We start from the raw sequence: 15,054 nt of genomic DNA on the forward strand, positions 1-15,054 counted from the left end.
CAACTAAACAAAAACAGTGACATCCTCAAAGAACAAGTGACCATGTTGTTTCCATTTCATACAGAAAAGGTTGTAAAATTACTTATTTCACTGGACTATTTAAATACACAGGTACATATTTATGCACAGACTATACCTAGCCACTTCAAAACCAAGATAAATTCACACAATTCTTGAAGACACCTTCTAGCAGGGAGGAAGTTAACAAAGCAGTGTGTTTGAGGTTGGACTCAGCAAATCCCAGCTACCTTCAATTGAAGTTTTAGATAAACAAACAATTAAGCTCTTTCTGCATCCTTCATGGAAAGAAAACAGCATTTTCTGTGCTACTGAAAGACAGTAGTAGCTTTTGAGAATGCATCATTAGCTAGGTGTTAAAACAAATACAGTGTTAACAGCAAGTATGAATGAGAAAACATATACCCTTTCCTTTTATTAGTGGGCAGTAACACATTAGCAGAATTGATTTGAAATTGCTTATTTCTGAGGCTTTGGACATCCACAGCCCCTAATCAGCCCACACGCACATCTCTGTGATCTGACATCTGCAAAATGAGGACCACAACAGGAACACATAGCCACCAACTGTGTTATGAGTGAGTAGCTCAACCCATAACAAACATGTTACTTGGCCAGGGACAAAGGGGTATTTTTCTGAGTGATGTACAAAAGCTTTAGCCTGGAAACTTCTTTTTGCTCCCCCACATCTATCCCTGATACATTTGCTATGTACCTTTCATGTTCCCAACAGATCAGACAAAATGCTTATAAAATAGCCCTAGTTCAAAGCTCAGCTCAATGTTTGAGAGCTTAATTCTACAGGCAAAATAGTGTTATTTCAACATTAAAAGAATGTATATCAACAATTAAGCTCTCAATAACTGCAAACAAAATAATTAGGTTTGTTCCTCCCATCCTGGGGAATGACCACACCTCAAAATATCAGCATGCTAAAAGCAATCAAGACCCTACAAAATCCAGAGAAGTAAACTCAAATACTGGATTATTTAGTTGCCATTCCTGCACACATGTATTGTGAATAGTCCTAATGGCTTCCAGGCAGTTGTTCATAGGATAAACGTGCACAGGTACACAGACAGTTACGGGGTTAGAAACGTAAGGTTCCAAAAGTCCAAATACAAAGTTGTGTCCCTCAAATGTGACTGCATTCATGAGATGTAAAATAGCCAGAACACTATTTTTCACAGCTTACTGAAATTAAAGTTCATTTTAGAATTCAGAGCAGATACCTATCAACATTAATCTTGCATAAATTCAGTTTCTTTCCACCATATTTTCATATGAAGAGTTTGGAGCAACTCCAAAATATTCCCCATGTACATTCCTGATTTTATGAAGGTTATGTTCATCCAGTTTTCATAGTGCTAAATTTTAATGCTGAATAAAACTAGCTATTCTTGTCTAGCTAGTATCATGAGCAAAACACGATGAACAATAACCCTAAGCTCAGGATATTTCCAATTAAACAGGTACCTTCATCAGAAAACACATTTGGAAGCCTGTTTTGTACTACACTGCTACTTTGCCTAATGCACCTTCTTATGAGGAAACCACTTCATTTTCTCCAAGTTTTATATAAATTTCCCTTCTGCTGCATGGGTGTTTTATTAGGATGATGGGACTCATCCTAATCCTAGCAGTGGAAAAAGCTAGAAGAACAAAATTAACATTTTTTATAGCTAAAATATCTCAATGCCTACATGATCAACAATGCTTGTCTTTATACTTGTCACTGACCTTCAGCCTGCTTAACACTGTACATGTAATCTCAGTACATAATTTCAGTGCTGCTGTAAAATGACACATCAGAATCAAAGCTTCACATTTCTGTCATAACAGGGACTGTGCTGCTAATTGAGTTTCATTATATTTTTTTAATTTTCTGCTTAGTAAAGATTGACTTTTTTCTCCTCTAGATGGAATACTACTGCACAGAAGCTCCTTTCTTTCTCCAAATAAAGATAGGCTCTTCCACATACAAAGTAGAATATATTTTTTTTCCTTATTTTGGTTTGAATTCCACCCTTATCTAGAAAAACATGACCTAGTTTAACAGTGGCCACCATATGGTTCTTAACTCCAAGTAGCTCTCAAGGCACTTTGAGTGCATATCCTGCATTGAAATGACAACATGGCCAAAAGCTGGACAGCTTGGCAGTATGAATAATCCCTTGTGACAAGGAAATGTGAGCCAGAGGTGCCCAAGGCCAGTATCATCCCGGTTGCTTTAGGATCTGACTGCATGCTCAGCTCACAGCAGAGTTTAGGCCTCTAGAAAGCTATTGTTCACTCTCCCTTCTAAGATGCTCCTGGACCTCCACCCACTCACCGACCCACTTGTCTAACGTACACAGCTCTCAGACATACGAAGATTCTGCCACATACCAAGTGGAGGCACAGATGTTGTCCGTGCCCACTGTGGTGCATTTTTAGTACTTCAGGCCTCACACATTTTATGGTTTACTCACAAGACAATATTGAAAGGATACTGAGAGAATACTTCTCCCAAACTAACTGAATTTTTGCTAGTTGCAGCAATAATCCCACTTCTGATTTTAAAACCAACCAGTAAAAAAGTATGTAATACCTATATTGCCACCACAAACATTTTAAGCTGCATAATAATATTTGACACAATTCCAGATGGCCTTATGATATCAGTATCCATGACACATGGCTGTTTGGTATTGCGTGTGTGAGAGGGAAAGAATCTCTAATACTTACAGCCAATCATCATCATAGCAACAGCAAAGATCTTCTCCCCATCTGTAGTCGGAGCAATGTTCCCAAAGCCAACACTGGTGAGGCTGGTCATCGTAAAATACAATGAGGAGATGTACACTGAATCTTTGCTTGGTCCGCCTTCCCATTTTCCAAAGCCCGATGCATTAAAGCGGTAAGGTGTTCCTATGGACATCCCCAGCTGATAGAGCCAGCTCTCAGTTCGGATCGTGTTTGTATCCTCATCGATAACTTCATAGTCTCCTATGCTGTACCAAATGCAGGCCAACCAGTGTGCTGCAAGACCGAACACACACACCAGCAGAACCAAGACTGCTGCTCCGTATTCGATGTAGTGGTCCAACTTCCGAGCTACGCGACCCAGCCGAAGTAGCCTGACCACTTTAAGTGAACTGAAGAGGCTACTGATGCCCTAGAAGGATAAAGCACAGTGACCATTAGGACTTAATTTTAAAGCAACAATATTCCCAACTGCGGTTTCCAAAGGCATAGCTGATCCGTAACAAATAGAGAGTCATCAGATAACACCAGAAATGAGAGATTGTGAAACATGAAAAGGTTAGTGACCCTTTTCAGGGATGGGTATATGCACTTCTGTCTTGATCTGCTAACATTCTGTGGGTTGCTCTCCAAACTCCCCTTTCAGATTATTTGAATGGGTCTACAAATACCTTTGTTCAGACTTCAAATGACAGGGTATTTATTGCATGTCCAGGTGCGCAAGTAGACCATCCCTGAGCATCCTGATGCTACTTTACGCTTACTGAAAATAAATGTGGAAGTCACTGACCATTAAACTGTACAAATCTAATGCTGAGAAGAACACAACCAGACACTTATTGAATTCACTCCAGCATCTGGAGTCATGAATCTCTTATGGCTGTTCCTGACTTCTTATGATCCTGGGCAACACAAGTCCTCCCATGTCTCATTTATAACACAGTTTGCAGTATTTAGGGACTTACCAGAAAGATAAATGAAGGCCAAAAAATACTGCAGTATGAAAGTACCTGGCGATTTGTAATTTTTCAGTATAACAGCTCATGTCCTATGACTTTACTTTTATATAAGAATTCACACACTGATAATCAGTCCTGTGACATTTCTCACATAGACTACACAAAGCTTCTATTTCAAGTATCTCACTCTGTAATCCCCAACCATATTCTTTTAATGATAGATTTGTTATCAATGTAGTACTGTGCTGATATAATATGGCTCCAGTCAAAAAGAATGCAGAATTTTGCATTGTTAACTTTTAGACAGATTGGCATTTCCATGCACAAGAAGTTAAATAAAAAAATTCAAAGTCATTTGAGGCATGAGAAGATCCAAATAACCTTTGATAAAAACACTTTTTTTTTTTTCTACTCCCTCTTATGAAGACTGTTTCATACATAGAAGTCTGATTAAAATTTAAGCAGACTGGTTTAATGAGTATTTCTGGAAATGCATAATTGCATACTTCTGGTGACCAGCTTTTACTGGAAGTTTGTTTATTCCTGTATAAATAAAACTGCTTCAGTATCTTAGGCTGGTTCAATGCACTAGAAGAGATGGTTTATTAAATAATTACATAAAGCATATTGACTCATGCTCCCCAGGACTGCAGCAATGTATTTCCCCTTTATTTCATGAATTTGTCATGATTACAGTGACTCATTTTCAGAGATAGATGTAATTTGTTACCTGGGAACACACTATCAATTTGTATTAAGTATTTGGACAAGATCTAACACAACCAGGGGGAGGGGGAGTAAAAAGGAAGAACAAAAAGAGAAAAGCAGTCTTCCTTTAAATTAGGTATTTGCAGAGCTCTAGAACAGACCAAGTGATCTATTATTTTCATTATTATCTATGCAAACTTTTCAAGTTACTGATGCAAAGATCCCTTCACAAAGCAAAACTTAATTTCCTTTTCCCATTCATTCCATACCCAGCTTTGTTTTGTAAACAATGGAGGAAAGCCTCAATGCCAATTCAGAGACTGGACACAGAAGGCATGATGCCTTCGTTTCCAGGGGAGGGAAAGCATGTACTTCTGAATACTCAGTATGGAGAGGAAAAAGAAAGCAGAAAACACAAAAAACTGTAACATGATAACAATGTTTTAGAACTGGATATGCAAGTCCCTGACTGACGAGCACATACAATCCCTACGTTCTAAGTATTGACATCCTGATGTTACACCACAGCCTTCTGGCCTTTTTCCTCAAGACCAATGCCCATTTCTCCTTTTTCCTCTTTACAAACTTCAGCTGCAAAATAACAATGTTTTACATTTTGAAAGGTCTCCAGCAATAGCCTGCTTTTAGCTTCAGTCTCAAAGCCAAACTTTTTTATCACGCAGTGCTTACAAGTTTCAGGCAAGGGAAGGAAATTTTTCCATTCCAACATTCTAAAATACAGTTTTATTTTTGCTCAAAAATACCGGTGCAAAACTTGTTCTTGAAATTAAAATTCATCACTGGGATTTAAGAAAAATAAATGCTGTTTGTCAGTGACAGTCCTACCAAAGACAAAAACAATGATTCAAGAAAGACTCAAAAGTTTGAAATTTGGTTAAGTCTTGAAAAAAAAACTAAAAAACCCCAAGGATTAGAAATACTTGGGGGGTTGGAGGGAATCACAGAAGAGGAGTTTAAGAAATTGGATATGAAAAATGGGAATACAAAATAAAATATTTGAAATTAGATTTAAAACATTTTAAGTAAACTATTTTGCTTTCAGAGTACTCTTATCCCAATTTCCCTTGTGAAATTCACAAAAAATTTATTTTGCAAAAACATTTAAAATATGACAGAACTGCATGATGTAGGAGAAAGTGCTTCTACCAAGTTCTGACCAGATGTAGAGAGAATGAGGTTTTCTGTACAAAAATAACTTGTTTATTTACAGAAAATAAATACCTCATTTGGTTGCATAGAAAGTATGCATTTAATATTTAAATTAGTCACAATATTTCATCTGACTGCATCACCAATAAGATTCTAAAAGTTCAGAAAAAGATAAATATATATATATATTTCAGCATTAACAGTACTTTCTATTTTATTTCCTCAGAGGAAAGGATTTTTCTATTCTAAATAGATCAATATCAAGAAGAAGAAATGCCCAAGGAAAATAATTATTCATACATCTCTCTTAAAAATGACAGAATTTCAAATGGTATAAACAATGGAAACTTAATAGATTGTTTCAATAGATGATACAGTAGAAAAAATTCAGATTATTCTCCAATACTTTAAAACAGTACTTTTTTCACTAGGTTTAGCAAATACTATTTTAATACTCACAGGAATAGATCTGCTGGATTCAAAATTGACATTTTTAGATTACCACTTTCCAAAATAGAAGTACTTTTAGATTACTGTCCATTTTAATGCTCTTATCAGTGCAGATTATTTTTATGCATTTATCATACAGATGGCTCCATGATGTCACGAAAAAGAGCCAGAACTCAATTTACTCCCCTCAACGTGTGTCCCACCCTCTTAGCTCTGCTACTCCTATAACCTTTGAGAGGCAGAGTAAGAGACAGAGCTCCTTCTGCCCAAAGGAGACAGATGCACCTCAGTTCATAAAGAGCTGGAAACTGCCCTGTGGGTCCCAGACATGCATTCCCAGATATTCTGCTCTAAAGGATCACCCTAAGGAACGTCTCTGTGCAGTCAGGGTAAGGGCAGGACTAAGTAATCTATCACTCAGTTCTACCTGTGCCTGATTTACTCAGACACAGTTCCAACTATTACTACTCTATCCAACAGAAACCTTCCCCGGGGGATATTTAGAAGCTAAGAAATCTGTTATATGGCCAGGGTAGACAAATAGTCCTTTTTTACTATATTTTGTTACAGAAAGAGCTTGCATGCAGCACTTACTTAAATATGCAGCACTTCATGAAATATGGCAGAAAATGCTAGATTTCAAACCTATATTTCAAATTGTTTGAAGTAACTGAATGACACAAACTAAAGTCTACTGCTGATACCTGCATGTAGTTGTTGATAAATACTTAATAGGTTGGCAGGTGATTTAATAGGTTGCCAGTGATGGCTGATGCATAAAAATGGAAGAATCTGTAGCAAGTCCCCTCCAAACCAAAGGGCAAGATCCAAGCACTGAGCCCCAGAAGAAATAATTCTGTATTTGCTGATTGAGCAAACCTGAATGTCAAAAGCCCTTTAATAATAAATGCAACAACTCCCCCTTCCTCTCCTCCTACACAATCTTTGCAAAGTAGAACTGCACCTCAAACACAACAGAAAAACAGACCAACCTCAGTCACAGAGGAAAGCAGGGCCCACATTTTACATTCAAAAAAATGCTTTGTAAGTTTGTCCATGAAATACTGCCAAAAGTAAATTTTCATGCATACATTGCCATTAGACCTACTCACTAGATACTGTGCACATTTATACAGATTTTCTTTTGTATCTCCTTGTTTTCTGCATGACCTGATCTACTGTCACTGCACCCCTTGCCTCACACTGGTATCCTAGCCATATAAGTACTCTTCCTTCCAAATACAAGATCCAGGATATCCATGTTTTGGCTCTAGCCTTGCATCAGACAACATAAGATTTGTGCCATTACTTCCATATCCATATAAAAGAGATGGAGAAGAGACACTGTGATGATGTACTTTGTGAAGCGTTTTGAAAACATAAGGGCTGTAAGCAGAGTAATTATTAGTTATTTGTGTCATTATGGTCCCCAAGAACGCTAACAGTGGACACTACAGTGCTAGATGCTGTACAAATAAAAAACAGTTGCTGCTGCTTATTTGCCATGAAGAATTAAAATCAGCTCAATTGATCGAATAATAAAATTATACCTAGAAAGAACAGCAATAAAAATTAACTACCGGAAAAAAAAAAAAAGGGGGGGAAAAATAATTCCTTTCCAAGCAAGATGTAGGATGAACAACTTTAGAAAAGAACTAAAATGCAACTTTCATCCCACCTCCTACAGCTGTAGCAGCACTAGCACTTCAGTAGTAGACTCACTTTTTAGGCCATTATTTACTGCCCACCTGTACAGAAAGAAAATGCACTTACCCCAAGTATCAAGATATTTTCTAGGCTCAAAGGAACTATAATTTACTTCCTACTTACTAACTACTTTCAAAAAGAGAAACATTCAGTACTGGCACAAATCTAAGTTTTCTAGCACTCCTCTCATATGGAACTGCTGAAGTTCAGGCTTCATCTCAATTAAAGGGAGATGCAAGAGACTAAAAGCTAACCATTAAAAGAATGAGAATGAAACAGAACAAAAAAATAAATTATTTATCCAAAATAAGGGAGCAAATGAACCAAATTTATCACTACCATAAGTGAGGCGAGCCATGGAAAGCACTGCCTTCTTTCTTGACATTTGGTTCTGAAGTCAGCTGTGCCGCAGCCTGGCTCTGCCTATCTGCCCGCAATAACATGGCAGCCCTGTCAGGTCATTATTAGGACTTCTCATTTCTATTATTTGTCTTCTCTGATTTTCTTAATTAGGTCTGAGAACATGACCTTTTCTACAGATTGCTATATTTAGCAAACAAGAGATGAGATAACGTTATGTGCACAGGTCAAAATCAATATCTAAACCCTCTGGTTACTGCTGTGGTTTTCAGCACTGAAGAAAGCAGATTTCTAGACTCGTAAAGCTTATTTTAGAGACATCTGTGAGCTCAGTTAGAATCAAGGAAGAAACAGCAATAATTCATGTATAAGAGCATTGGGTGTGAGAAGAGATGGAAAGGCTGATTTTTCATTTATAAAACTACGTCCATGCTTGCCTTACACACACACATGCCCAATCAGAAACCCAACAAATCCAGCAAACTGTTTTGGTTTTTTTTTCACTTTGAGAGAAAAAACAAGGATAAGGATAACACAGAAGTAATCTAAAGAAATCCCAGTTTCCACAGTATCAAATAAAAGATTTACCCCTGACAGACAGCAATCTGCTTCCCAACGCTTCTGATTCAAAGAAGCCATCGGTTCCAGAAGCTTTTTACTTATCTCAAAGAGGCAAAACACCCAAATAAGATTTAGGGTTACTGGCATCTAATACCACTCCATCTTTCCAATTCTAATCTAATCCCTAATACGAAATAGACTATAAAGCAACCATTTAGCTATTCAAATAAATACCCTTTGCCGTCTCATCTGACTTTCTGCCTCAGATCGATACAAGTATGCTGAATGGGGGAAAAAGAACAGAGTAACTGATCCCTGTCTCTGAAACATGCTTCCCTTTACATGCAGTGTAAGTATCGGTCTAGCAGCAGCTTTTCGAAATAATTCAGAATCGAATACATTCAATTAGCTCTCCTTCTTGGACAAAGGCTATCACCATACAATATCACTGAAAATGTAATTCAGCGTTTTAATTCTTTTAGCCTTATACAGATTGAATAGCTTATGTAGACTACTATTAACAGTATGATAAATCATGTCATGCTTTTCAAAGCTATGAAGAAGTATCCTTGAAACCCAATTACACCCTTACTTATCTGTGACTTAGCAAAAAGACTAATTTGAACATTAGCAGTGCAGAAGAGGAGTTAATTGGCATCCTAACAGCCACAGCAGAACCTACAGAGTAGGTGTTGGGCAGACACACAGCAATGCATCCTCCTCTGGTATTCTCTTTTGGGAGGGGACATCCATCAGCAGACAGCGTAGATGTCTCTGAGCCACCAAGGTGTATGAACCTGGGGAAGACCAGGGAAGCAAGCAGAATTTAAATGAACTAAACAACTTAAGCAGGCTTACAGCCGAGGAGAGATTTTAACCCTGAATGGGTTAAATGGCATAAGAGCTTTGCAGTGCCTATACACAACACCAACACAATTTGGAAAACAGAGAATTTATGAGGAAAAGGCAGCCTGCCTCTTCAGAGGCAGCTCATGAGTAGCGTGGAGGTTGGGTTTTTAAGGAGGGAAGTTAGAGAAAGTCCTATTTGATTGGAAGTAGACAAAGAAGAGAGAGACGCTGAATCGAATCAAGAGACTGTGAACAGTATGCACTTCTTTGCCTACCTGGTTTATATCCTGGCAGTTCGCTTTACCCCAGGGATCTGCTTTACACCATTTGCATTTCCCCAAATAACTCCTTCCATATACCTGCCTGTTAAGGAGCAATTCCTGCCTGGCACAGCCCCGCGGGGCCATGCTGCAGTACAGCGGCACTTACAAAAGTCAGACAAGCTGCCCTTCTCCTCCATGACCACATTTCCCCTCTTTTGCACTCCCCTTCTTCCACAGGACAAGGCCGCCGAGCTCCTGAAGCTCCCAGCACCACCTAGGAGCCACACCAGCACCCTGCCAGCCTTGCTCCAGGGGCTGCTGGCAGGTTACAGCCCAGAGCACACCCCTCCCTTGCCTTTGTCCTGTTTCTCTGGGGTCTCTCACAAGGGGACACCCAACCAAGTAAACCACCACCACACCTCCCAAGACAAGACCCACGCTCCCATCCTCCCACTGCTTCACCTGGGTACAGTAACCCAGTTGCTGGTTTCTTCCCCCAGGAGCAGCGGTAAGGAGTCACCCAGAGCAGGGGGCTCACTAATCCCCTTCTCGCCTTCCATCAAGTCCAAGAACCAGTTTGCCGACACTTCCTCTATGCCTGGATCATACTCTGTGATACTTAGCTGCTTTTTTATAGGCATTACATTGAAAGTAGGTTATGCCCACTTTAATTTTCATTAGCCACAGAAAAAATACTAATTTATTACCAGATCCATCAATAGACTCACATGCAAAACAGTATCCAAATAAGAGTGGTGAACTACACAGTTTCAAACAGATTTCATATCATACAGCTGTTCACAGTTTAAAAGACTTTAAAAAGTATATTTTCCAGTTTGAAAAATTAATCTAACCTGAAATCTTTTTTTATAGGCCCCTGTTTATTCCATAAAACTATAAACATGACAATTTATTCCACTGCCCCTTATTGCAAGGAAATGGTAAAACAGATCTAGGGAAGCTGGTTGCTTTTCAGCGTAGCTACTTCAGTAATTCCTAGACAGCTAATTTGTATTAGCACGAGAGATTATTCCACTAATAAGGTTTAAATTAATCTATTGCAAAAGTACTGCCTCAGAAAGTTGCCAACAATCTGACCAGAAACACATTCAATTTTTTCCTCTCTTAACTCACTGTTTACTTTCCAGCTACACTATGCTCACTTAGCACTAAATAGCTTAATTTACTTCTATTACTTCTGCCTTGTGTTTTTTCTGGGACTTTTCTTATCATCATAAATTTTGTCCTTTCAAAGCTGTATATCTTCTTTGCCTATATGGTATCTTCTCTCTCATTCATCCACTTAAGTGAACACTAGATCATTTATATTGAATACATCTTTCCTGATGAACTTTTACTATGCATTTATTTCTCTTCTACCTCAACTAATAAGAGTGATATATGGTTCTCAATTTGCATCAGCCAACAACTGATCATAGTGTTTCATTCAAATACAGATAGCAATTACTACAAACTCCCTATTTCAGAGATTTATAAGGTGGTGACATGACTGGATTCCACTCCTACCATGAGATTTCACAACAACAGCATCACATGTAATAAGTCAAATTTTTTCCAATATAAATTATATCTTATGGTATTATGGCTGAAAACCACAGTATAAAATTGCTCAAGCTGGCACTGCAAAAATATGCTTCGACTTGCCTTTTGGAATTCCAAGTCTTAAATTGCATTGTTCTTGGCAAAAAATGTGGAATTTTCTTTAAGCCTGTCTTTTATTACATCTACTGATTGATGTCTGAACACAAAAAAGATAACATTATCCCCCAAAGTAAGTAGTATTTCCTTAAGTGAGGAATAATACTAATTACTGTAAAGGATTGCGGACAAGTGTTATTGTGATCATTCAAATTAAAAAAAAATTAATACCACATGTTTTAAGGGCTGTGTAAATTTTAGATCAGTATTTTCTTTTCTTACTCAAACTATACTACAGCATGATGTATTGTCTTAACAATAGAAAGTTTAAGCCTAGCATTAAGCTGATTCATCAGTCAGTGGAATATTTTCCTTTCTTGAAGTTCTATGGCAGGTCAAGAAAGTAACACATATATAAACTGTATAATTAGCTTCCCATACAGAAAAGCCAGGAGAAACATTTATAACTTCTCTTTCATTTGGGTGACAATAGAAATTTCTCAACAGCTATTTGTTCCTTCATTTGTTGAATTCTGTTCATGTCTGAATATGAGATACTGTAATGTTTCTCTGAGCGCAGCACTTGAGATCAGAAGCTTCATACATTCTCATATTTAATTCTATGTCCTTGAACAAAAACATTAATGTTTTTTCTTTCCTCTTCCATCTGTAGAATGTAGCTATTCATACTTAAGTGCCTCTTGTATTAATTGTAGTTATTAATAGTTTTATTGATTAATAGTTAATGAATTCAAATTATTTTTGTGGACAAAAATATTCTCAACCATGCAGAGAGGAAACTGGAATTTCTATTATATTTAAAAAATGTGAATCAAAAATATAATAATGTTCCAAGCTGCAACAAACACAAAGAATTCTAAAATTGCCTGAAAAACACAGAAGTCATACTCAATTTCGTCTCAAGAAAATATTTTCCATTATATCTTATAATGGAATAATGAAGTAAATTGCAAAACAAAAGGTTACTTCAAAATAGAAAAAAAAAATCCAATATCAAAAATTTTTACAATGAGTATCTGCTTGTCAAAAATATTTATCAACTCTGGTTTCATGTATTATAAGTGATCTTATATTGGTGGATCACTTTAAAGACGACAAAAATGGTTTCATTGTTAATCTACCAAGAGCTAAGTGATGGGACAGTCCCATAATTACCCAGACCCAAAAAAGACTCAACACCCCATATACATAGTTTTACTTCTTCAGCTTCAGGTCCTGTGTCCCTTGCAAATCAATTCATCTCCATTACAGTTGTTATGGTATTTTTAAATCAAATTGACTTGTCAAGTTAGTTCCTCCATGACATCCTCAGTGTCGTTAGTGACGTTTCTTTTAACAGCGAATGACAGCAGGCAGAAAAACCAATGAGCTTCCACCTGCCCCATTCCCCCTTCGCTATAGGGACTGCAACAAATCTAGGGTTCTATTTCCTCCTGTTTAAAACCATACATCGAAACAGGAAAATAGCAATTAATGTTTGTCATCTCATTTTAACACCACTGTTGATACTGGACATCATTTAATCTCTGGCAATTTTTTTAAGATTTTATTCACATTAGGCCTAAAAAGAAAAAATCTCTGCTGCAGTCATGACCACCTACTAACTCCAGTCTCATGGCTCCAAGAGAATTCCCTTTAGCAAAATCAAAGTGACACACAGATAACAATCCAGTTTGCCTATTCACAACTTGAGCAGTGCAGCCTCACAGCTGACTTAATCCGACTGTGAAATAATACGGTGTGTAATCCAGAGTGAGACACAGGTAAAATTTAAACCAGCAAGTTTGAAAGAAAGGAATCTGACCCACAAGGGAACACTCTACACAACAAGGAACATATAAGGCAAAGATTCTCTATTTTCAAGACTCTTTGAATGCGGTTGGTTGGGTTTTTTCTTTAATAGAAGGTTACTTTTCTCTCTACAGGCAGTGGTGAAACAGTGATCAGCATATCCTGCCCTAAATCCCCACCTGATGCACACTACGTTATTCTGCTGGCATTGCTGGCAAAGCCCCTCAGGTCCTGTAAACCACTCTGGGAGCCCTTAACGGAGGTACAGCAATTTACACCACTGGAAAGTCTGTTCTAATGACTCTACAATGATTTATACCAGCTAAATGTCAGAACCCACCAGGGGAAATAGAGATGAAGAGTCTTGAAAGGATAGCATCAAGAAAAATGTTGGGTTTTTTTTCCTTGGGCACAATAGCTAGAATAACTAAAACTAACTGTTATACTGATTAAGGAGACTGTTGAAGAGCCATAGGAAAACTGAAGTACCAATCAGCTTCTCATTGTTAGGAGGCAACACTGAGATGGAGAACCTAGAGAATTCAAACTCACACAAGAATTTCTCTGCAGAATTGCTACCATGAGTCTGAGTGCCTGTGCTCAGCTGAAGTGCTGTCACAGCCACTAGTATAGACGTTTTCCTCAGGGATATTCTGTAGGTCACATCACCAGTCTACAGTTATGAAATGTTCCTCCAGCAAAATCAGCAGCAGCTTGCTACTATCTGCAGTGGGTGAGAAAAGCTTCCTTCTTTTTTTAAAAATTTTATTTTTACTCTTTTTGTCTAAATGTCAGAAACTGACATATGGCCACTCCTTCCATTGCTTTATCAGTGGCACGGCAAACTAATATGTGAAAGCCCCGCAGAGTAATCTGAAGCCTGGGTCCTTTTTATGACAAACAAATATTTAAGGACAGGTCTCACAAGGCTTTTTTGCTTGATCTCATTTGTGTTATTTTAGTCTGTAGCTTTATATAAAGTGAAAACCTCTCTAGGGAATTAAATATCAAATAACATCATGTTTCTTCCACTACATTCGATAGTTTGCCTACTTGTCCTCAAGTCATTGAGGAAAATACTTTAAATCTGATAAAAACTTGTGTAATGTGTTTTTACAAAAGTAGTGCAGTTTTATGGTTTTACCCATTTTACTTGACATGATTTTCTTTTAATAGCTAGGTTGTCCTTCAAGATATGGGCATATTTTAAAGGAACTCATGAAATTTAAATTTTACAGGCTAAAGATTAAATACTAAGCACTGATGAGTATGCATGTTACACATTTAGTATGTGTCACATATACGGACACATGATTAGTTGATCGTACAGATTTTATAACATGTAATTAGGAGTGGACTGCTGGAATCCTCTTTAAGATTTTATTAACAGTTCATTAATGTGCTGAACTACTTAGGCATTGAACCTTAATACATTTAGTTTAGCAGTATCTTCTTGGCAGTCTGATCCAGTAGGAGAATAAGCAGTTAAAACAAGGTATTAAGTATCTTAATGTCAGTTCTTTTGCTGGCTCGTGACCTGTTCCCAAAGAAATAAGCAAGAATTAAAGAGAAGTCTAGATTTCCACATTTCTCCCTATCCTTTCATCTAATTACGGAATTACCAGACAGGCATCAAAACAGCCCCTTGAATTGCTTCATCTTCCTCTGAAATGACTCTTGGCAAATGGATCACTGGATACCCACACAGTACTTTCTGGTGGCCTAAGAAAATTTAGTGAGTCACGGACTGTCTCTTTGCCACCTACTATATATTATATTAGAAGCAGCTGAGA

At 37.6% G+C, this 15,054-nt stretch overlaps 1 protein-coding gene across 1 annotated transcript in view; it reads right to left on the bottom strand.

Moving 5' to 3' along the window:
* Positions 1–15,054, bottom strand: part of KCNH1 (potassium voltage-gated channel subfamily H member 1) — a 187,412-nt gene that overhangs the window by 130,178 nt on the left and 42,180 nt on the right. Inside the window, exon 7 of the mRNA XM_037405730.1 lies at positions 2,746–3,175. Coding sequence (XP_037261627.1) covers positions 2,746–3,175 — 430 coding nt within the window. The remainder of the gene's footprint in view (positions 1–2,745; positions 3,176–15,054) is intronic.

This window comes from Falco rusticolus, chromosome 12 (assembly GCF_015220075.1).
Source record: "Falco rusticolus isolate bFalRus1 chromosome 12, bFalRus1.pri, whole genome shotgun sequence".
Taxonomy (NCBI): Eukaryota; Metazoa; Chordata; class Aves; order Falconiformes; family Falconidae; genus Falco; species Falco rusticolus.